Source organism: Apteryx rowi, unplaced genomic scaffold (genome assembly GCF_003343035.1).
Source record: "Apteryx rowi isolate R43461 unplaced genomic scaffold, aptRow1 scaffold_25, whole genome shotgun sequence".
NCBI classification, from domain to species: Eukaryota; Metazoa; Chordata; class Aves; order Apterygiformes; family Apterygidae; genus Apteryx; species Apteryx rowi.
In genome coordinates this window covers 702200-724511 of record NW_020448863.1, presented here as the reverse complement: position 1 = coordinate 724511, position 22312 = coordinate 702200, and the positions used below count along the sequence as shown (strand labels likewise).

The 22312-nt window shown below is 40.1% G+C and overlaps 1 protein-coding gene across 1 annotated transcript in view; it reads right to left on the bottom strand.

Annotated features, from left to right (window-relative positions):
• PIK3C2G (phosphatidylinositol-4-phosphate 3-kinase catalytic subunit type 2 gamma) overlaps positions 1–22312 on the bottom strand; it is a 211999-nt gene that overhangs the window by 49929 nt on the left and 139758 nt on the right. Inside the window, exons 24-25 of the mRNA XM_026066913.1 lie at positions 6644–6800; positions 2195–2304 (exon numbers count right to left, since the gene is read on the bottom strand). Coding sequence (XP_025922698.1) covers positions 2195–2304; positions 6644–6800 — 267 coding nt within the window. The remainder of the gene's footprint in view (positions 1–2194; positions 2305–6643; positions 6801–22312) is intronic.

The window sequence follows — 22312 nt, the reverse complement described above, 5'->3', positions numbered from 1 at the left end:
ATAATCGTAACTCTAATCCTAATATGAACCTTACCGAGCAACAAAGCACACTGACTCTTCCCACTTCCAAAACACTGCTGAGCAACATCTCCTTCCTAGTACCAGCTCTCATCCCACCTGCTTCATCTAAGAAAGACTTCAGCTGAATTCCCACTCTGAAGTCCCTCACTTCTCTCACCCTAACCCTCAAAACACCACAATCACCTCATCCACTTCCAAAAGAGTGTGGAGTTACAGCTCTGTCCTGACCCCAGACCTCATCCTTCATCTCCTGGCTAAGCAAGACTGTACTGAAATGAACCCTAACCATAGTCCTATCCGCCTGGACTCTTTCCACCTCCAGAAGAGTGCTGAGCTCCAGCTCCAGGCTTTGCACGACACTAATGCAATTCCCACTCCGAAGGCTCACAGTTCCCTAGTTGTTATGCATATCCTAGTCTTTTTTCTCTAATTAAATGAAATGTTTTACTCTAGGGAGACAAGCACCACCATCCAACCTATCTGGCAGAATCAAGATTTTTATAATTTAATTGAGCTGCATGTTTCCTATTTGAAGTGGGAATACAAGTCTGTAATTTGGGAACATGCGAAATTTTTAAGGAAAGGATAAGGTTGACAGAAAATGTGAAGCTTTAATTAAATTTTAAAATAAAACAATCTTGTTAAGGCAAAAGAGGGAAAGAATATAAAAATACAAGAAACTGAATGGTCTATCATGTGCAAAGCAGTGGAATGATAGTTTTGTCTGCGAAGTTCCCTTCTTTTTCTTCAAAGAAGGGTCTTAAACTCTTTAGGCTTCTGTTCCAGCTTTCTCTAAACTTGCAGCCTCAGTTTCTGATTCTAATACATGAAAAGGAGACACGCAAACAATGCAGATCAAATTGGTGAAAGTGTTCTTTGGGCTTCTGTAGGAGCAATGAGACTGGCTCAGCTGCTCCAGTTCAAGCTTTCATCTCATTTAATCACTACAATGTGCTCTGTGGCTGTGTGGAAGGGGAGGGGGATTGCTCTTGCCTGGAGGCACTTTGCACAGCGCAGGGAAGTGTACTGCCTTGTGGGAGTGCCCCTTAGGCCTCTGCCTTTGAAAGGAGCCCTTCACTTGGAGCCCAGCGCTGCCTTCAGCACCAGGCAAAGAGGCCAGAAGAATCTGACTTGCTGTGCATGTCTGTGTGGTGTCCAGGGCACTGTGAATTCACAGACTGTCCTTGGGAAACAACAGTGCTGTACAGGTCAGGCTGCAACAGGGAGAGCTTTGCTCATACTGTGCCTAGAAAGGGAAAGTGAGTTTCCAAATCCTTTCAATCACCATTGGCTCCATCTAGAGCATCATCACATAAACAGTTGGAATTTTATGTGATGCAGAGGCCTGTCCCAAAAGATCAGGACTGAGGACATCAAACTCGTTTTATATAGGTCATCTGCAGTCAATCTGCAATCAATAAACCCCAGTTATTATCATAAACAAGTGAAAGGTTTTATTACCCTAACACAAATCAAGCCTTAAATATACCTATATCCACATGTGATGCTTTTCTGTGATAGATCTGTTAAGTGCTTAAAAGGAGGATTCTGCATTCTGCAGATGCAGTAAACATGAGTAAGAGAGGGAAAGCAAGTTGCCTGAAGCAACACGGAAGGTCAAAAGAAGGTCAGAATCAGGAGTAAAATGCAGAAATTCAATGTCCTGACTCAGTATTTGGTCCACTAATAAGCCAAATCTTTTGCAAAAGACTTTACAAAGCCCACCGCAAACATTATTCAGACTCAAAATTTTTTGGATGTCAACATTCAAACAGTTATCCAAAGTGTCTGCAATCCAAATTCAGTTGTATTGAGCCAGTGTGTTTAAAACCAGAAATGAAAGCTGACTAGAAATAAGTCAGTGTGGTTTCACCAAGCAAGCTGAAGAAAAACTCTAGACACTGAAAAAGAAACTTGTTACAAATGTATCACAGTGCACAATTGTGTTTCTTTCAGAAACTTGAGGAGATTGGTAATACACATAAGGAACGGACTTTTAAAAATAAGCATGTGAAGACAAATTATTCTTCTGTTTAATTTCACTGATTACAACCTCTTAAAATAAGAGAAACTGTGCTAATGTTTTTTTTTTTTTTTTTTTTTTTTCTCCAATTTGGCAGCTTTGCTTCATACCTGAAGGACATAAGATTTCTAGATTCTTTTCTGCTTTTACCTTGTAAAGTAGCTTGTGGCCTGGAGGTCTGAGTCCTGGGGACGAAGGTTGTCATACACATACTTCAGATCCTGAATGCTATTTAGCTCAGGCAATCCTGCATGCAGCATCTTAAAATAAAGAAATATCATTAGTCCACTGCACTAGTTCAAAGCAATTTAAATGAAATGGGACTACTACCCTCTGGAGAGGCATATCATTCTCCACTGATAATGGAGGGAGCTGAGAGACACCTGGTATTTCTGTTAGTTGGCTAAGTTAGGTTCAAAAGACAGATAGTGCAAATATTCCCCTTCCTGTAACTAAAGTTACAATGCGATGAGTAGTGTAGACAACTGAGTGTGTCCAGTTGCTCATACAACTCTTTCCAGGCACTTTAAAGCGTCAGCAACAAAAATAATTCCAATTCACTTCAAAATCTAGTGATTTTTCTCAATGATCACAGTCAGTTGAGTTATACTTTGCATGTACTTGAGAAAAAAATTAATTCCCTCACATTGCTCAGAAGAAAATATATATGAATCTGCAAACACTACTTGAGCTGTGTGCATTCTTCATTGATATTTATGTCTACAGCAGACAGAAAGGCCCACTGAGTTTTGAGGATAAAGGCAAAGGCAAAGGGAAGCACTGCTGTTGTTTTAAGGTTTGGTTGAGAGATGCATAGAGGAAGTGGAAAAGGGATAGGGCCATGTGTTGTTTTCCTTATTCCTGTGACCCTTCTGGGTATTTTTAAAGCCAAGTTTCAATGTTTTGTATATTTTATTTTTGGCATTATGAGGAAAATTTTGCTTCATACCAGACCCAGTCTGTACCACCACTGGACAGTTAAATGATTGCTTCACAGAGTTCTGACTAGCAAAGAGCAGAAAGACAGATAGCTTGATGAGGTGAATTTAAGTAGCTTATTTTCTTGAATGGGTAAAACTTGATAAGTGAGTTGAGAGCAGGGGCAGTAACAACATTCAGCACTTAAGGACACTCAGTGCTATTTATTTGTACGTCTCCAACCAAGTTATAAAAGATGGTAACAACTCCTGCCCTTCTAAAAACAAGGAACTGTCGCATAGGCAAATGAAGCGTCTTTCCTTGCATTAGAATAGAGAACAATGCCAGTTAAGAATATAATATGACTGTTGCCTGAATGATCTGTAGTGCAACTAAAAACCAGGGCTTTGGGGGGTTCTTTGCATTGCAGAAGATGGAAAAACATTTGCTGAAGAAGCAAAAAGTGTCTCTAGCTGGGCAGTATGTACACAGTGCTTTGTTGGCTGCAAGAGGATTATTCTACTGTTTCAATCCTCTTACTCCATATAGAATATCTTCTTTCTTGTTTCCACTCCCTCGGTGGAGGAGGCTTCTTAAAAGTGTGGCTAGTGACACTAGATGCTAATTAGACAAGACATGGAGCAACTACTTGAAAAACACCTACAGGTCACCTAAGAAGTGACTAAAGTGACAAAACATAAGAATCTGGTGTGACTTCTGATGCCTAGTGTAACTCACCTAGCCTTCAGTTGCTGCTCCAGAAGGCCATGGGCTCCTCTAGGAGACCTGTGTTACCTTCATACAAAAGTCTCAGCTATTCCAGGGGAACTAAAACATCACTAGAAGCCTAAGCAAGTGCCTGTGTTACTCTCTTCTTTTGACCCCATGTATATCTTGACCTACCACACTTGAACATTAGAGACTTTCTGACTGAGTGGAGTTGCCTCCATGCAACCATGGGTCTGGATTCAGAGCTGTGTGTGAAAACCGACTCATCATCCCATGAAAAAATGAATAGCATTGCCATGCAGTCGCAATGCAGGGTCCTCCGAAACAAGGATCTTTCCTGATCCTCTTTTCCCAGATGGTGTTTATGAATTGCAGAAAGCTGAAATTACTTCTCTGGGGACACAGGATGGTGGAGACTTAGATATTCCATCTAGGCACTGTCTCCTGTTTTACTCTATTAGCTCTACCTGTTTCTACCTGTTTCTTCATCCACACTATAGGCAAGTAGATCAATTACTTGCTGTCTAGTGTCACCTCTAAGCTCCCGTAAATAATTTTCTATCTGAAAAATCTTTATGACAGTAATGGATTTTGCATTTTTTATAAACTAGTCAAATGGTGTTTGCATTCTCTGGAAGCCCACTTTATAATAGTTCACATCAATTCTTTAGTAAGAGTAAAGCTGATGAACTACAGGCATTTATGTAGCTGAACTCCGCCAGCAAGACTCTTGGGCCTCACACAGATGTTTCTACTTTTGAGAGTGATGGGAACTTCATGGATTATTTCTTACTCCTGGTAGCAAATGTTGGACTGGTTCTAGAAACATGCTGCTCACCACCAAGAAAAAGCCTTAAGTCCCATATTGAGCCAAAAAGACAACTTGTGGTTCATAACTGCAGTTTGCTAAAAACCACTAACAGTTACTGACCATCCAGAGCAGAGATTACAACTCCTGTCAAGCACTGCACTTTTTGGAAATGGCCTTGTTGTTTGGATTTTTTAACCACATTTTACAAATAGTATCTCAGAAAACAGAAGGTGAGAGGGGAATGGAAAATAGACGATGCAGATTTTCAGGCATTTAGAGAAATCTCAGATTGCTGTTGATTTAAATAGGCAGTGGTTAGTTTATCTTGCCCCTTCCTGATATCATCTGGTATTCTGCACAGGAATGAACCTGAAGTGAAGCTTTTTCACACTTTTAGTTTTCTAGAAATGACCAATGTAACTAAAACATTTCAATTCTTACAGTTTTTGACGGATGCCCTACTTCAAGTGAATAACCAGACTCTCCTTTACAAATAACCCTGGGGAAAATGAAGCATTTTTAAACTTGTCTTGTTTGTTTAATTTTCTTTTGATATACAGTGTCCATCAATGGGATGGGAGCATGCTGGCAGTTATTCTTCAATTATGAAATGCAACACAATCAACTGAACTGCAGTTCATTGCCAAATGCTAAATGCACATATCTATAATACTGATTTGTAGCAGTTCTCTTACCTCTCCTCACAGATTAGGAGAAACAAAAGGAGATGCAGCATGCCCTGAATATAGACAAATCTGAGCTATACCCAAGCACAGATAGCTGGCTATTTCAGAGATCCTGCAGAGAACATTTTCCTAACCCCCTCTCTCTATTATCCCAGGGTAATCTAACATCAATATCTCTGTGGACTGCAGAAAAAGAGAATGCACTGGGAACAAGGGGATTGGCAGAGAGATAGCTGTGTTTGTAGCATGCAGTTTAGGATTCAAAAATCTATTAAAAAATGCAGAGATGCTGTGGGTCAGGGGACATGGGTGCTCATGAGTTTTCTAGAGGCTCTTCTACCTCTTGGACAGTATCTGCTACACCTGCAGTCTACACTGTTTTTGGCCAATTTGGTTACCACATGCTTGCCAAAATTATGCTTTATGATGGGAATACAGTTTTGCTGCACCTTTGTGAGTACTTAGAAGCAGGGTTCAGACATTTGGAGCAATCCTTCCTGCTCTGTATTGTGTAATGACTCAATGTATACTGCAATGAGGATCCATGGACAAGACAGAAACAGGATGAGCAAATTCTAGTTATTTCTTCTCTCCCTATCACAAAAGTTGAAGACAATAGAGCCATGTTTATAGAGCAACTTCTTGGCTGCTCCCTGGCCTCAGCAGGGATTCTGTTAATAACCTTGTATAGATTTTTTCATGTACAGACCAGTTACCTAGGCTTTGCCTGAGTCCTGGACTTGATCTTTACAGTAATGTCTTAGCCAAGCAACTGAAATCACTTTTTCTCATTCCGCATATGAGGTGTGAAAGTCCTGTCATTAACCTTTCACATGCAAGTAAACAGCAGCATAAAGAACTGACGGAATCTGCCACAGCATGTGAATCAGTGGGAACACTTAAAGGATAAAAACTCTCAAGGGTCTAAAGATTCCTGTGCAAAAGGATTTTGTAAGCAGTCTCAATGAGGGTAGTGCTTGCTCTTTCCTGTATTTGCCCTCCTAAGAAGGGAGGCTGGAACTGTGCAAAAAACATTCCAGTGGCATCACTATTAGCTGCAGCGCCGCTACATACTTAACATCAGCCACTCTGTGGACTATTTAGTTTACTTTGTCTTGCTGTAAGCATGAAAAGGGTTGGTAAACAATTGCTTGAAGACCCAAAAAAAGGACTGAGTGAAATTCTTGAATGTAAAACTTGTACCCTGAGTTCTTGTACAGTTTTCTGCAATTTTGCCAGAAAGGATCCATTAAAAAAGGAAAAACAGACAGCCTAGCTTTTCTTTTGTTAGATATTCGTACATGAAATTGGATGCTCAAAGACAATTTACTTGCACAGAGAGTATCAGCTGATACCTCTTTAAATCCCAGTGCTTCAGGAGGCAGCAGAAAAGTCTTAGAAGGGAAGAGGACACCAGAGGAAACTGATTTTTGGTTTCATCCTCAAGCTTCTTACCATCTCCAGCAGGTTCAAAAGTAACTGGCTGTGTTTCCTGACTGTATTATAAGCTCTACAACAAAGCTCCACAAACTCTTGGAAACGCTGTGGGTTTTTTCCACCTTCTGTGATGAAATACTCCATCTCTGATGTGAAGATGAAGGGAGCTCGGTCCCTTGAAAAGAGAACAATTACATAAAGAATTTCACAGAAAAAAAGCAAATCATGCAAGACAGTTAATATTTGTAACTCATTATTCATATTTGTTTTTCCAGTATTACCTTCTTCATTATTTCATCTCTCCCTTCTTCAAATGCAGACAGCTCTATTTCTCTGCCTGGTGGCACTGATTAATTGTGGCAGAGACAGGTCTCACAGCAAGAGCTTCCTAGTGAGAAAGCCAGCAACTGAACAAGTTTGAGGCTTACTTATTTTCCTTTAACTTTTTTTTTTCTTTCTTTTTAAACTCTCATTGTTTTAATTTCTTGACTCCTGCCTGAACGTGAATCTGGAAACATGTTCTCTCCTGGTATGGAAATATTTAAATGTTGTACTCAAACAGTATGTGATATAATTATCAACTCCCTGCTAGACAAGAAGTGTATTTAAGAAAAAACCTACAATTCCACTATCCAAAAAAGAAAAAATTACCCACAGTGAATGGTGCTGCCATTAAATATACAGCATTCTGAAGGCATGTTTCTGACCCAAGTTACAACAGAATAAACCTAAATACATTCCTTTGTTTTCTGTACAGTTATTCTGGATTCGCCCTAAACTAAATAAGGAGCAGAATCTGACACCGTCTTGCCTTTTTTTTCTTATCACTTGCACAGTTTGTTGCTGTGGTATGGTATGGCAGAATAAAATGAATTAGCCAGGCTTCTGCTAACAATGCTACCATCGCTTTAGAAAGGTCTGAAATACTGCATCAGAAAAAACTACTGCAGTGGTTTACTCATCACAACTGTGTATACAGATGCATGTAAACATATTAGAGGGCTATATTCCAAGGAAATATGTGCAGGAGGTTAACCCTTAATATGAAATGAATTTGAGTAATCTAAATATTCTTGGGAAGCTCAAATGCAGAAACAAATTTGAGGATGTAAGTTTGTTTCTTGCTAAAACCTCACGTGGGCTGAGCCTGACCCCACTCTGCTTGTTGACTCCTTCATAAAAGAGACCAAAAAGACTTCCCAGGAGGTTTCTTCATTTTCCTGTAGAAATGTTTGCCTTGTACTGCTGTGGAAAAAAGTCAAGTTGCAGTGAGATTCCATGCTACAGCTGGAGGTCTTAGCCTCAAGAAATGTTCAGACTGCTTTCCCATTCTTATTCCTGGAAATGGTTCCTGTTTTGCATTGAAGCCACCTTTAAAAACAGATCTCCCATGGTCACTGGTCATCTCAAAGCAACCCAGTTCATTAAGTTTTTATAATATACTCTTCAATTTCAGCCTGGTAGTACTAGGAATGATGAAAGCCCACACTACTCATTCTTACTCTTTCTGTTTACATTTTTCTGTGTTGTGTAAAATGTGATTTTATAGCGTGACTGCTATGTACTGCCATTGTGTAATTTTGTGGTGTAGCTCTATGAGAATTACAAAACTTGTGTACATTACTGATTTCAGACAGCACGATTTTCCCAGACCTGACTTTAATTCATCTTTTAGCTTATCTTTTAACAGAGATATATAACACAGACATGAAGTATTAAATATCTTCACTTAACGCAATTTGAACCACAGAAGCCAATTTGTTGAAACCAATACGAAAGAGAGGGAGAGCTAGAAAGTTAACAATATTAATATTTACACTTATCAGTGGACAGAAGTCTAACCCAAACTCTGATCTGAAAGCATTTTGGCATCTTGACAATGTTTAAAAACCAAACCTCAGTTTCTTATCTGCACTTAGGTCTTTGGGCTAAAAGAGCCCATGTCAAAACTGCTGCTCTAAAGCTCCCATAACTTGTATTATGTTCAAAATTCATCTTTGATTTCTGATGTCCAACTGCATCCAGAGACCCAGTATAGTATGAAGACATAGCCCTTTCTGAACTAGCCCAAGTATCCCACATTAAGCTGCTTGAGCCGAAAATAGATACTGCAATCAGAAATTACTTTACTGAAAGAAATATGGTGTATAACATTGTTGGGTTGGGCTGCAGGCCATCTTCCACATAATGCAATGACTGCAAACATTGACCTCTTATTGCTGTTGCTGAAGGATCCATTTGAACATGTAACTCATATGTGTTCGCATTTGCATTTTTTACAGATTAAGTTAAGTTGCATGAAGATTTTAAACTGTTTTACAAAGTTCTTAAATTTCTCAGTATCATTTAAAACTTTTTTCTAAGGTGGCACACCTGCCCTACCTTACTAATTTGGAAAATATGATGTAGAAAATTGCCTTCCCTTGGAGCATTTAAGCCTGGCTTTGCTCAAGGTTTTGTGACATCAGAGTCTCTCTCCCATGGTAACCCCTGCAGCAAATCAGATACTGAAGCTCCATGCCTGCAAGTATCTAATTAAGCTAGCTGCTCACAAAGGGAGCACCTTGCAATTGAAATTAAAGCATAAAAACAACTTAGTATAGGAGACCAGATCCACTAGAAGGAATAACAGAGTTATTTTTCATGATAATATTAAAAAGCTAACTTCTAGTGGGAGGAGATGCTTACTCACTGAACAGTATGTCTAGCATTTTGAAAAAAACAGATCTACAGGGCTGAATGTCTGTGTATACACTCAAAAGGTCTTTTGCTGCTTTCACAAACTCCTTTGGAATATAAAAAACATGTAGGGATTAGATACTCTAAAAATTACTTCAGTAAAATTGCAGACAGCCAAGTGCAAGTCACAGTCCATCATGCATGTGAAAATTTCCAACATCAGCAAACAATACCAGCTGCTTTAGCCTCTGCAAGGAAAACAGTAATGGCTGTCATCATTTTTCTAATTTATCACACATGAAGCTCACTCAGGTGCACAACCTATATTTCTATATTAAACAAGTACATTTCTAATTGACAGCCTTGTATTACATGATGGCATTTGATCAAAAGATCAGCAATGCATCCAAAGCCCTCATAACAACTGTGAAAGACGTATCACCCATTTGCACATAAATCTGTTATATAATGTGTTCACATGAAGTCATCTAAAAGATCTAAACATGAAATGAATATTGCTTATCCCAACATATACTTAAGATCACAGCTAAGCCCTATAATACTTCAAATCCATAGGATGCTCAAAGACCAGTGAGACTGTACTACAATCTCTGGGAAAACAACCTCTTGGCCTAAAATCTGTATCTATTTCAATTTGCTGTTTCAATCGAATTAATGAAATGGCTGGCACTAGTTTAGCAAAAATGACTCAAGAGGGTAGCTATTCTTCTTCTTGCTCTGCTTTGATGAGGTATTTTCAAGGAACAGCCTTTTACCTGTGGAACTTTAAATCTGTGGAAGACCAAAAGCTTTTTTTTTTTTCCCCCCGTGTGGTGGACTAAAGAAATAAAGAAGTGAAGCATCCTTGAATAACCTCTGGGTTAGAATGGCAATGTTGGATACCATCATTTCTAGTGAAAAAGCTAGGAATCAGTGTGACTTAAGCTAGGCCAACTATGTACAGTCTATAAGCATAGCTCCCACCAAAAAAATCATTAAAGCTGCCTTATCACACCTCTCTCTCTTTTTTCTTTTTCTTCTTCACTAACGCCCTAGATGATCTCATTAATGAGAGGGATTAATGAGCCCTTTGGTTTTATAATCAAAATCAGTCAAAAAGGCAGTACTTTCACTTACGATAGTCTGCAGTGCTGGATATTAATGGGTTACGCGTTGCTTCAGCTGTGTCAAGGGAGTTTACTCAAGTAATTCAGGGAAAAGCAAGGCTAGTTATGTTTTTTTATTGTGTGCTGCTTTCAGAGATTCAAGATTTTCATGGGAATGTGTTTTACAGTTCCTCTGGAGATTAAGAATGTTTGGATGATACGTCATGAGAGGGAGGAAGGAAAGAAAACCTCAAGCAACTGAACTGATCATCATGCAAAAACAAACTTAGTTTGGGGTGATGGGAACACTTACTAAGACTCTACTACACGTTAGAAATATGCTGCATCCTTAGAAGACCAGTAAGATTGTCAGGATTTGCTGACCATTGCTGTGAAACATCAGATGTAAGCTGATAACAAAGCTTGTAATGTCAACAATGGTTTTAGTTTTTCCTATTATGAATCCCACGGTATAGAACATTTAAGAAAGATGCGTTGACTTCTTTTTTTATTAAGTAGCAAAAGCATACAGACAATCAACAACACAGGACCTCTACTCCAATCCAATCTAAACTTCCTAATAGTGGTGGTTAGGGAAAAGTTCAAATCACACACAGTAGTATAGTGAGATCAAAATAGATTATTTTTTTCAGATGCAGTCCAAGCTGTCATGTGGACATAGGAGACAGAGTGCGAGAAACCATACAGAACTGTTCACAATTTAAAATCAGCTGCTCAATAGCATCCACCCCCATATGTTCCTTGACTTCTTTAAAACCATTTAGGCTGAGTTAGGCTGAGTGACTGATAGTATTCAGCATGACTATATGGAATTTAGATGTATCTGGTAAAATAGGAAAAGCTTTTAGGGAGTGTTTGAATACTGACACCTTTTCCTCTACAGCAAAAGCCAAAAGCTTGTTTAAAAACACACGCACACACACACACACACACACAATGAATGCAAGTGCTTATTTCTCTAGCTAAATGAAGATATCTAATCACAGTAATCATATATATATATATATATGTAGACACAGAAAAAACCATGAGCAAGCATATCCTTTGCATATATTAAATAATTAGTAAAAAACTGCACAGTAAAATTTGTCTTAAGCAACCACACACAGAGTCATTAAAAAAAAAACAGGCCTGGAAGGGAGACCACAAGAGATAATTCAGTCCATCTTTCTGCTCACCAGGACAAGATCAACAATAATCATGCTTCTGAGAAGCTTACGTAGCCTGTTCTGAAAGACTCCTATTAGCAGAGTTCTACAATCTCCCTAAGAAATTTCTGTTCCAGTATCTCTGCTCAAAGATTTTTTTTCTTAATGCCTCATCTAATCTCACTGTGCTTTCAGCCTAGCAATTCTTGTTCCTTCCTAAGGCAACATGAAGATCCTGTCTTCTTTACAGCCTCTAATATATTTGCAGACTGTTATGATGTCTTTCCTCAATCTTTTGTAGACAATTGTTTCAATCTTTTCTCATATGTCATGTTTTCTAGATGTCTGATAATTTAAATTACTTTTCTCTGGACTCCTTGCAATTGGTCCATATCTTTTTTGAAGTAAAATGTTGAAAGTATTCCAGCTGAGGTGTTACCAGTGCCACATGAAGCAAAAGGATTTTTTCACATTTCATGCTTTCCTAATACAATATTCCATCATCAACTCATTCAGCTTGTGGTCTAGTATAACCTCAGATCTCTTTCTGAAAAACTACCTACAACTGCTAACCTTGACTTTTAACATGATCAAAAAATTCTTATGATAGATGTCTGCTACAAAATTAAGAAACATATTCTCTATCCCATCATACTGGCTGCTATGAAAATATGGAAAGATATCAGTCCCATAACAAACCCCAAAGGTATGCCATTTGATATATCCTTCCATTTTGACACAGAAACACAGGGAACCACTTTCCAAAAATGGTTGTATAAGCAGTTTGGCACTTTCTAATAGTTTTATCTAGAAAATGTCTTCTTAACTAATAAGAATGTTATTTGTGAAAGTGACAAGTGTTCCACTAAGGATACATTAACTTACATCAAGTTACATGATATCTCCTCTTTCTCCTCTATTTCATAAAATTATCTTCTATTGGAAAGAAAAATCACTCGGCAAAGGTGATCGCTCCAGGAGAACTCCACAGTGCTTATTTTTCTTGTCATCATTATAGGAGATTATACTCTCTTGAGCAAGCATAGAATCTAAATGATGCAAATATATTTTAAGTGACCTCATAATAGAAGAGTAGATCTCAGCTTTGCATAAAATATAAATACTTCCTTTGCTGAACTCAACAGCAGTTTTGCTGCTGACTTCTATGAGGGTTGCTATCACTTGCATTATCACTGGCTTGTGTTGCAATACTATGTTTAGCTGACTTTTCTGTTTTCTGTTTCTTTTACAGAAGAAATCTTGTAAACAGTTCCACAGATCTGTATCTACTCACAAAAAGAGTAAAAAGCCCCTCACTGAGACTATATTACTCAATCATCCAGAACTGACATATACCCATCTACATCTAAACAAAATGACAGTCCGAATTTCAATTGCCAAATAGTAATCACAATGCTTTAAAAGGGAGTAGAAGAGATAAACAAATTAACGAATTTTAAACAGCTTCCCACAAAACCAGAATTTATTTATCCTGAGGGGTTTACCCTGAATTCTATTTTTGATAGCTTTTATTTCCAGTAACAGACAGATGGAGACTCACTTGGCTAAGCAGGGAACTCATGACTAAGCTTCAAGGCAAAAAGGACATATATCAGACTGGCTACAAGAAGGAATATAGAGACACTGCCCAGGCATACAGAAATGGTGTTAGGAAAGCCAGAGCTCAACTAGGGTTAAAACTGGCAATGGACACCAAGAGCAACAAGAAGAACTTTACTGATACATTACCAGTAAAAGAATGAACACGGAAAATGTGGGCCTGCTGCCGAATGAGTGACAGTGGACACAGGTAAAGCTGAGCTACTCAAAACTTTCTTTGACACAGTCTTCACCGACAAGGTGTCTCAGGCCTTTGCTCTTACCAGGAGGGTTCAAGGAGGAGAGGAACTACCTGCAATGGATGAGGGTCGAGTCAGGGATTACTTGTGAGAACTCCACCCATGCAAGTCCACGGGACCAGATTGGCTGCACCCGAGGGTGCTGCAGGAGTTGGCCAATGTCATTGTGACACCACTCCTTATCATCTTGGAAAGGTTATGGACAGTGGAGAAGGCCTATGATAACTGGAAAAGGCAAATGCTGAACGTGTTTTCAAAAAGGACAGAAAAAAAGAAAGACAATTCGGGGAACTACAGTCTCACTTCTGTCCTTGGGAAAATAATAGTGTGAGAACTCTCAGAAGCTGTTTCTGGGCAGATGAAGGAGAAGAAGCGTAAAACATACTTGACTAACCTGATTGCCTTCTGTGATGAAATGACTAGATCAGTGAATGTTGTCTACCTTGACTTTAGCAAGGTTTTTAACATAGTCTCCCACAGCATCCTTGCACACACACAATCACAGATTAGATGAGGTTGGAAGGGACCTCTCTGTAGATGGTCTAGTCCAGCCCCCCTCTTCAAAGCAGGGTCAGCTAGAGCAGACTATTCAGGGCTATGCTGAACTGCGTTTTTAGTATCTCCAAGGATGGAGACTCCACAACCTCTCCGGGAAACCTGTTCCAATGTTCGAGCACCCATATAGTAAAGTTTTTCCTTATGTTTGAATGGAATTTCCTCTGTTTAAATTTGTGCTCATTGCCTCTTGCCCTGTCACTGGGCACCACTGAGAAGAGTCTGGCTCCCTCTTCTTTACTCCCTCCCATCAGGTATTTATACACATTGGTAAGATCCCCCCTGAACCTTCTCTTTTCCAGGCTAAAGAGTCCCAGCTCTCTCAACCTCTCCTCAGATGTCTCCAGTCACTTAATCATCTTTTTGGCCCTTTGCTGGACTTGCTCCAATAGGTCCGTGTCCTTCTTGTATGGGGAGCTCAAAACTGGACACAACACTCCAGACATGGTCTCACCAGGGCTGAGTACAGGAGAAGGATCAACTCCCTCAGCTTGCTGACAATGCATTTCCAGGAGGCTGTTGGCCTTCTTTGCAGCAAGGGTGTACTGCTGGGTTATGGTCATCTTGTCCACCAGGACCACCAGGTCCTTCTCTACAAAGCTGCTCTCCAGCTGATTGGCCCCCAGCCTGGACTAGTGCACGGGGTTATTCCTCCCCAAGCACAGGACTTGGCATTTGCCTTTGTTGAACTTCATGAGATTGCTGTTGGCCCATGTCTCCAGCTTGTTGAGGTCCCTCTGAATGGCAGTGCAACCATCTGGTGTATCAGCCACTCCTCCCAGTTTTGTATCACTTACAAACTTGCTGAAGGTGCATTCTGTCCCATCATCCCGGTCATTAATAAAGATGTTCAGCAGTATTAGATCCAGTATTGACTACCAGTGACTGGCCTCCAGCTGGACTTCGTGCCATTGATCACAAACCCTTCAGCTCAGCAGTTTTTCCAGTTTTCAATCCACTTCACCATCCACTGATCTAGCTCATGCTTCATCAGTTTGTTTATGAGGATGTTATAAGAGACAGCATTGAAAGTCTTGTTAAAGCCAAGATAAACAACATTCATTGCTCTTCCCTCATCCACCAAGCCAGTCATCTCATAGTAGGAGGCTATCAGGTTAGTCAAGCATGATATCCCCTTTCTAAATCCATGCTGACACTCCTAGACACCTTCTTGTCCTTCATTTGTTTCAAAATAGTTTCCAGGATTATTTACTCCATCACCTTCCCATGGATCAAGATGAGGCTGACCAACCTGTAGTTCCTCGGATCCTCCTTCTTGCTCTTGAAGACAGGAGTGACATTTGTTTTTCCCCAGTTGTCAGGAACCTGCCACAATTGTCATGATCTTTCAAAGATAATTGAGAGTGGTCTCACAATGACAGTGGCCAGCTCCCTCAGCACTTGTGGCTGCATGCCATCAGGTACCATGGACTTGTGCATCTCCAGTTTGTTTATATGTTCCCATACCTGATCTCCCATCACCAAGGGAAAGTATTCCTTGCTTCGGACTTTCCCATGCATCTCTGGGGCCTAGGATTCCTTAAGGCAAATCCTACCAGTAAAGATGGAGGCAAAGAAGGCATTGAGTACTTCAGCCTTCTCCATATTCCCATCACCAGGTTCCCTGCCCCATTCAGTAGCAGGCCCACATTTTCCCTACTCTTCCTCTTGCTGCTGATGTACTTGTACAAGCCCTTCCTTCTGCCCTTCAGAGTCAATGGCAGGTGGGCTTTGGCTTTCCTAACTCTTGCCCTGCATGCTCAGGCAGTGTCTCTATATTCCTCCTGCATAACTTGTCCCCACTTCCACTTCTCATATCCTTCCTTTTCATGCTGGAGTTTAGTCAGGAGCGACTCGTTCATCCATGCAGACCTCCTGCTGCCTTTGTTTGACTTTCTGCATGTTGGGATGGACCAATCTTGAGTGTGGAGAAGGTGATCCTTGAAAATCAACCAGCTCTCCTGAACCCCTCTTCTCTCCAGGACTGTCTCCCATGGGATTCTTCCAAGCAGGTTCTTGAACTGGCCAAAGTCTGCTCTCCTGATATCCAGGGCTGTGATCCTGCTTTTTGCCTTGTTTCCTCCTCTAAGGATCCTGAACTCCACCATTTCATGGTCACTGCAGCCAAAGTTGCACTCAATCTTCATATACACAACCATTTCTTTCTTGTTTATAAGTATGAGGTCTAGCAGAGTAACTCTCCTCATCGGCTTCTTGATCACCTGAGTTAGGAAGTTGTCCTCAATGCATGCCATAAACTTCCCACATTGCTTGTGCCCTACTATGTTGCACTTCCAGTAGATGTAAGAGCAGTTCAAATCTCCCATGAGGACAAGGGCCTGTAAACATAAGGCTTCTTTCAGTTGTCTGGAGAAGGTCTCATCTGTTGCTTCTTCCTAATCAGGCATTCTGTAGCACCCACCAAAATGTTGCCCATGTTGGGCTGCCCTCTAATCCTGACCCATCAGTTTTCAGCTTGCTCATCACCCATCCCTATGCAGAGCTCCAGGCATTCCTGCTGCTCTCTCACAGAAAGGGCAAGTCCCACCTCACCACCCCAGACTGTCCATTCCAAAGAGCTGCCTGTATCCAGCTGTTGCAGTACTCCAGGTGTGCAAGCTATCCCATGACGTTTATGTGATCCCAATGAGATCATCATCCTGAAACTTCACACAGACTTCTAATTCCTCCTGTCTGTTCCCCACACTATGTGCGTTAGTTCACAGGCACTTCAGAGAGGCATTGAGTCATGCTTATTTCCGGGAAAAGGTAGGAGGGTTTCCCTCATAATGCAGTCCTCTCAGCACTTATCTGTGTGCATATACATGAGGTGGGCCCCCTTCAGCCTTGTTTTGCTCATTATGAGATCTCTATTGTCCATATCACCCTACACCCTTTGCTTGCCCACCTGGTCCACCACTACCTCTCTTGACTGTGGGTCATTCATCCTCCCCCCTGCCCCCCTGCCCCCCATGGTGTTCCAACTTTAAAGCTCACCTCATCAGGTTGGCCAGCCTGTTGGCAAAGATGCTTTTACCCCCCTTTGTAAGGTAGGTCCCATCTCTTCCAAGCAGTCCTTGATCCTCAAAGAGGGTCCCAGGGTCATGAAAACCAAGGCTCTGTTGTTGACACCAGCTGTGCAAACAACTGTTGACCCACAGAATACATCCACTCCTCTTCAAGCCCTTCCCACTCACCAGCAGGATTGAGAGAAAAATCAGCTGGGCCCCCATATCCTTGATCTTCTGCCCCAGAGCCACACAGTCATGCTTGATATTCCCTGCTGTGCTTGATAAGCTCCAGGATCATGCTTGATACGCATCAAGGGTAGTAGTCTGAGAGTGAGACAAAACTTGGCAGTCTTTCCACATTGTCCTGGATCCAAGCCCCCTGGCAAGCAGAAACCTCCCTAGACAACAGGTCACATCAGCAGACAAGGGCTTCCATCCCCCACAGCAGAGAGTCTCTCACTGCTACCACTCACTGCTTTCTCCTGCTGCTGTGTGGTTCAGGCTCAGCCAGCACTGATGCTTCATCTGATGGGCGCTTCCAGCCCCTTGTCTGCTGCCGGGGCACTGAACCTGCTCTGTAGGTACAGATCTGCATGTGGGGCATGAGCCATCCTCCTGGTGCCAGAAGTCACAAGCTTCTAGCCTTTGCCATCATGGGAATCTCCATTTCTCAACCCCATAAGCACAGATTCTGCTACCCCTTCTTCAGTACAGCTGGGGGTTGAGGCTCCTCTTGTACCTGCAGGGTCTCTGAGAAGATCTGGTCAATACCCTTTTCATTATCTCTGATGCTTTGCAGTCTGCTGCCCTCCTCCTGCAACTCCTTCACTTGGTGACACAGATCTTCCACTACTGTGTACCTCCTGCAGGCAAGGAGACCATCTCCGCCTCATCAAGAGCTTCAATATTGAATCAGACAGCCTGGAGAGGTAGCCCATGGAGGTTTTCAAGATTCAACTAGACAAAGCGGTGAGCAAACTGGTCTGAATTCAGTGCTGACCTTGCTTTGAGCAGGAGGCTGACTGTAGACATCCAGAGGTCTCTCCCAACCTATATGATCCTGTGACCTGGGTAAGGATTCTGCTTACAACACTTGCATAAAAATGTTCCTGAATGACCTGAGTAGCCTTGGCTTAGGTAAACTACAGGGCATGGACATTCACAGAATGCACCTAATATTTTGACCTACATTCTTCAACCAAATAACCAGCAATAAAGTCCTTACCAGATAACATGGTTTTAACTCTCTCCCTTTTCTGCCATTTCTACTGTTGTTTGAGATACCTACCGCAGAAAAATATTTCTAATCGTAAATTCAAAATCACATTCCTGATTACAGTTTTACCCATATTATTTTTACATTAACATCTATCTTTAGAGGCAGGAACATCAAACTAGAAGGGATCTCCTGGGTTCCTTAGGCAGCTGAGCACACTTCTTAAACCATTATGCTCTCATTTATTCATTAAGTTAGTTGTTATTATGTGTGTATCAACTTTGCTATTATTATTTTTCACTGTCAGGGCCTTAATGTAGCTTTCCAGAAAAATCACTGTATTAGACTTACCCTTTATTTTCATCAGTAGTAGAAGAAATATTTCACGTATTGGACTGACCTATTCTAGAAGATTTATCTATGTTTGACTGTGTCTATCAATAATCGAGTTAGTTACATCAGGATTTAATCATGCTTAACAGATATGGTGGAAAGCAAGCTATAATCTTTGTCTAGACTAAAGGCTCTGATCTATCATTCTGTTAGCATTTAGTTTCCCCGTGTAAACTGAGCCATGTTAACTATTTATTTGTGGCTCTTTGCCTGTGCAAAATGCAAGGGAATGTGACTGAACCAAAATCCCTTTCACTGTGGGCTAAGTGAAGTTAGTGAGTTTGTAAATCATGGAAATTTGATTACGTCTGGTCCCATAGGATTACTGTGCTAAGTGACAACATAGCTAACACAAATGTTGATAGCTGAGGTTAGACACGGTTACAGTTCTTAGTGTAAACCTAGCATTTGTTGCATGTATTGTCACAGGGACTCAGCTGGAACCTTATCTTGTAACAAGAAAATTGGCAATTGACACATGATGGGAAAGCCGAAACTAGTCTGAGAAATCTGTTGATGGTTTTCATACTGGCTTTGTTGTCACTGTCTCTACAGTGATCACTAGTTTATGCTGCAATCTCACCACAGAATTTATTCACTTATATCACAGAATTTCAGTTACTTGTACAGTCAACTGCTTGTACAGCAAGCTGGGATGAAGAATCCAAAAAAGATCATCCCTCAAAGAAGATGTACTCTGCTCTAAGAACTTACGTGTCTTGTACAGTTTCATTGTCCTTTCTGCAACCATGTGCATCTTATATTGACTGTTTAAAAAGCACCACTGTGTCTGGCTCAGGCATCTTCTGGGGCTTCAAGTCAGGATCCTACATCCAAATAGAGACATACAAAGCAGCCTGCACTTCAGAGTCACCAGCAAACAGATTATACTACAATTTTAAGGTGATTTAAAGCCTTTATCTACTTTAAATAATTTACATTTGGTGGCTTACTATTGAAAGTGCTGGATACAGTTTTCCTGTTGCCTTACACCATTTTCTAAGACTATCACATTTTGCAAATTTGTTAGGAATTTATTACTATGTTGATAAAATAGGTGAGAGTTAATGTGACTGCAGCAATTCGTCTTCTTAATAGAGATTGTTTGACAATTACTTTTGGTGTTTTAACTGATCTTCAGCAAAGAAAAAGATTTTAAAACTCAGACCTAAAAGATGTGTTAAAATAAACTGAACAAGTGGGCTCATATCACCTAACTACTGAATATTCATCTAATAGGTCTGAGGTGGCTGTGTGAAAAACACAGTAGCAGACGGTTGCAGGCGGTTTTATATATCACCAAGCAAAACAGAGGAATAAACCAGTTGAAATGCACAGAAATTCCTTAGAGCAGGAGAGGAAATCCTACTTAAATTAATTATAACAGTATGCTTTTCAGTTAAGGATGAAGGGCAAAGAGGTGGTATGCAGAACAATCAGAAAAAGATATCAATACCAAGCAACAGAGATTAATTTAAAAGTGCTTGATGTACACAGAGTCTGTGTAAAAGAACAGGTCCCCCTTGAATATAAAAACTGTATGTGTGGAAAGGTTTTGAAGAAAGACATGATACAAAACATGTTTTTGATGGGAGCAGGAAAAAGAGAAAATATATATCTCTGAAAAGGCTAACAAATAAGATCATATATTCAAAGTGGACAGTGAACGTAGTGTCTTTTTCCCTTTCATTTCTGTTTTATTGTTAAACTTCTTGTCTCTAGAGTCATGTTCTATAAAAATTCACAGGGTGACTGAGAGAAAGAGAGAAGGGCAGAAGAGAGAAAGAAATCTCTCGGGGAGAAGGATAATATGGAGTTATTTAAGTAACTCATGTGCAGTAAATCTCCCAAAGTGGGGGGAATTCCACTGGCAGCTCCAAAGGCATCAAATAACAATATCTCCAGCCCACATAACTGTTAACAAGAATACATAATAATTCCTTCAAGAAAACAACTGTTCCTGAAGACTGGAAAGCAGTTAATGCTGTGCTTCAACTAAAATAAGAGCCAAGAAGGATACTGGGAACTGTGGAAGAAGGGAACTGAGATCCAGGGAACTCAATTGAACGTATAATTAAGGAAGGAGCAGAAGAAAAATACCGTTAGATAAATAAAACTGGATAGGGTCAAACCAGTACAGCCACTGTATGAGAAAACTGGGGGCCTCCCTTAACTGTTTGGTTACTTTGAAAAGGATAATAAATAAAATGAAGGATACTAAGTGGACAGTGAACATAATTTACTCTGATTTCAAAAAGCTTTAGATGAGTTCCCTTCACAAGAGACTAGGACAGAAAATAAATAACCAATGGTAAAGGGCAAACTATTGTCCAGGCTTAATAACTAGAGAAGGCATCAAAACAGTAACAATAAACACCTCCTCTTCAAAGCGGAGAAAGATCAGTGCCTATGAACCTCAGGACTAGAACTTGTGCTGCTCGGTATATTTTTAGAGTTGACTGGGGTTCTAGTGTTTACTTGGAGCTAATTAGAGATATCTGACTTTCAGAAGTGATGGACATCTTTCCTCATAAATTCAAACCTCTTTAGGCCCTGTCACTTTCAAGGTGACATTGTTTCACCCAAAAGTAGATCACTTTTCAAAATGCAGGTTCAGTTTATGCAAAGGCTTATGGGTATGATTAGCTTTAAACATCTATATAATCTTATTAAGTTCACTGGGCCTACCATGGTGCTTAAAGTCATGAAATTAAATCTTTGCAGGTTTTCAGTCAGAGATTTTTGGAGGGTGACATATGGCCAGTGTGAAGTTGGATAGTGACATGGATCTCTATACTTCACAGAAACTATAATTCACTCCAAACCAATTATGTTGGAAGAAGAAATTTAACCTGTAAAAAATGAGGTAATAAATAGGCACACTGGTACATTTTTAATGAAAAAGAAATTTTTCAGCAGGTAAAACAGACTAGTTGAAAGGAATGCTTTTCATACACAAATTTAGAAAATGAAAGAGTGGTTATATGATAATTTCTTTTTCAAATTACTGAATTTTAGACTTAGACTTCTTTGAGAAGTACTCAAAGAAATAAGAAAAAAGGAAAAAAGTTATATGTGAAATTCTCAGACTCTTATCTTCCCTCTTCTTCCCCATGTTTTCCTATTTTTTGACAGACAAAAAGATGGAAAACACTCAAAGCATGTAGATACAATTTATTTTCCCCCCTTACCTGACTGTATGCTAACTTCACCATTTCAGAAAGAAATAGCTCAAAAGAAATGCTTTTTTTCAGAGTAACACTTCTAGCGAGACAGTGACACTTAAGTTATTAACACTAAAAAAAAAAAAGTTACTTTTAAAATAAAAAGAGGAACTTTTCCTACTTTTCCACATGCTCAGATTTTCTTAAGTGCTTCTCTGTATAGGAAAACACTGACACAGAAAGAAAGTGTGGGAAACACCATTTTCCCATATTTTTAAAACTTCCTTCGAAAAACTGGAATTTCCCAGTGGAATAGTTAGGCTGCCTCTAGTAATTAACTGCGTAGAAGAAAACCAACTTAGCAGATTTCACATCTGGGAAAACCACATCAACATGCAGGATTAGTTTGGCACAAAGACAAGAGGGTCCCTGTGATTCAGGTCAGGGAAAAGAAAGTCCAGTGACTGTTGTAAATAAGTAGGATGATGGTCTATTTGAAAAAAAAGGGCACAAAATTATCAAGAGGTGCATATAA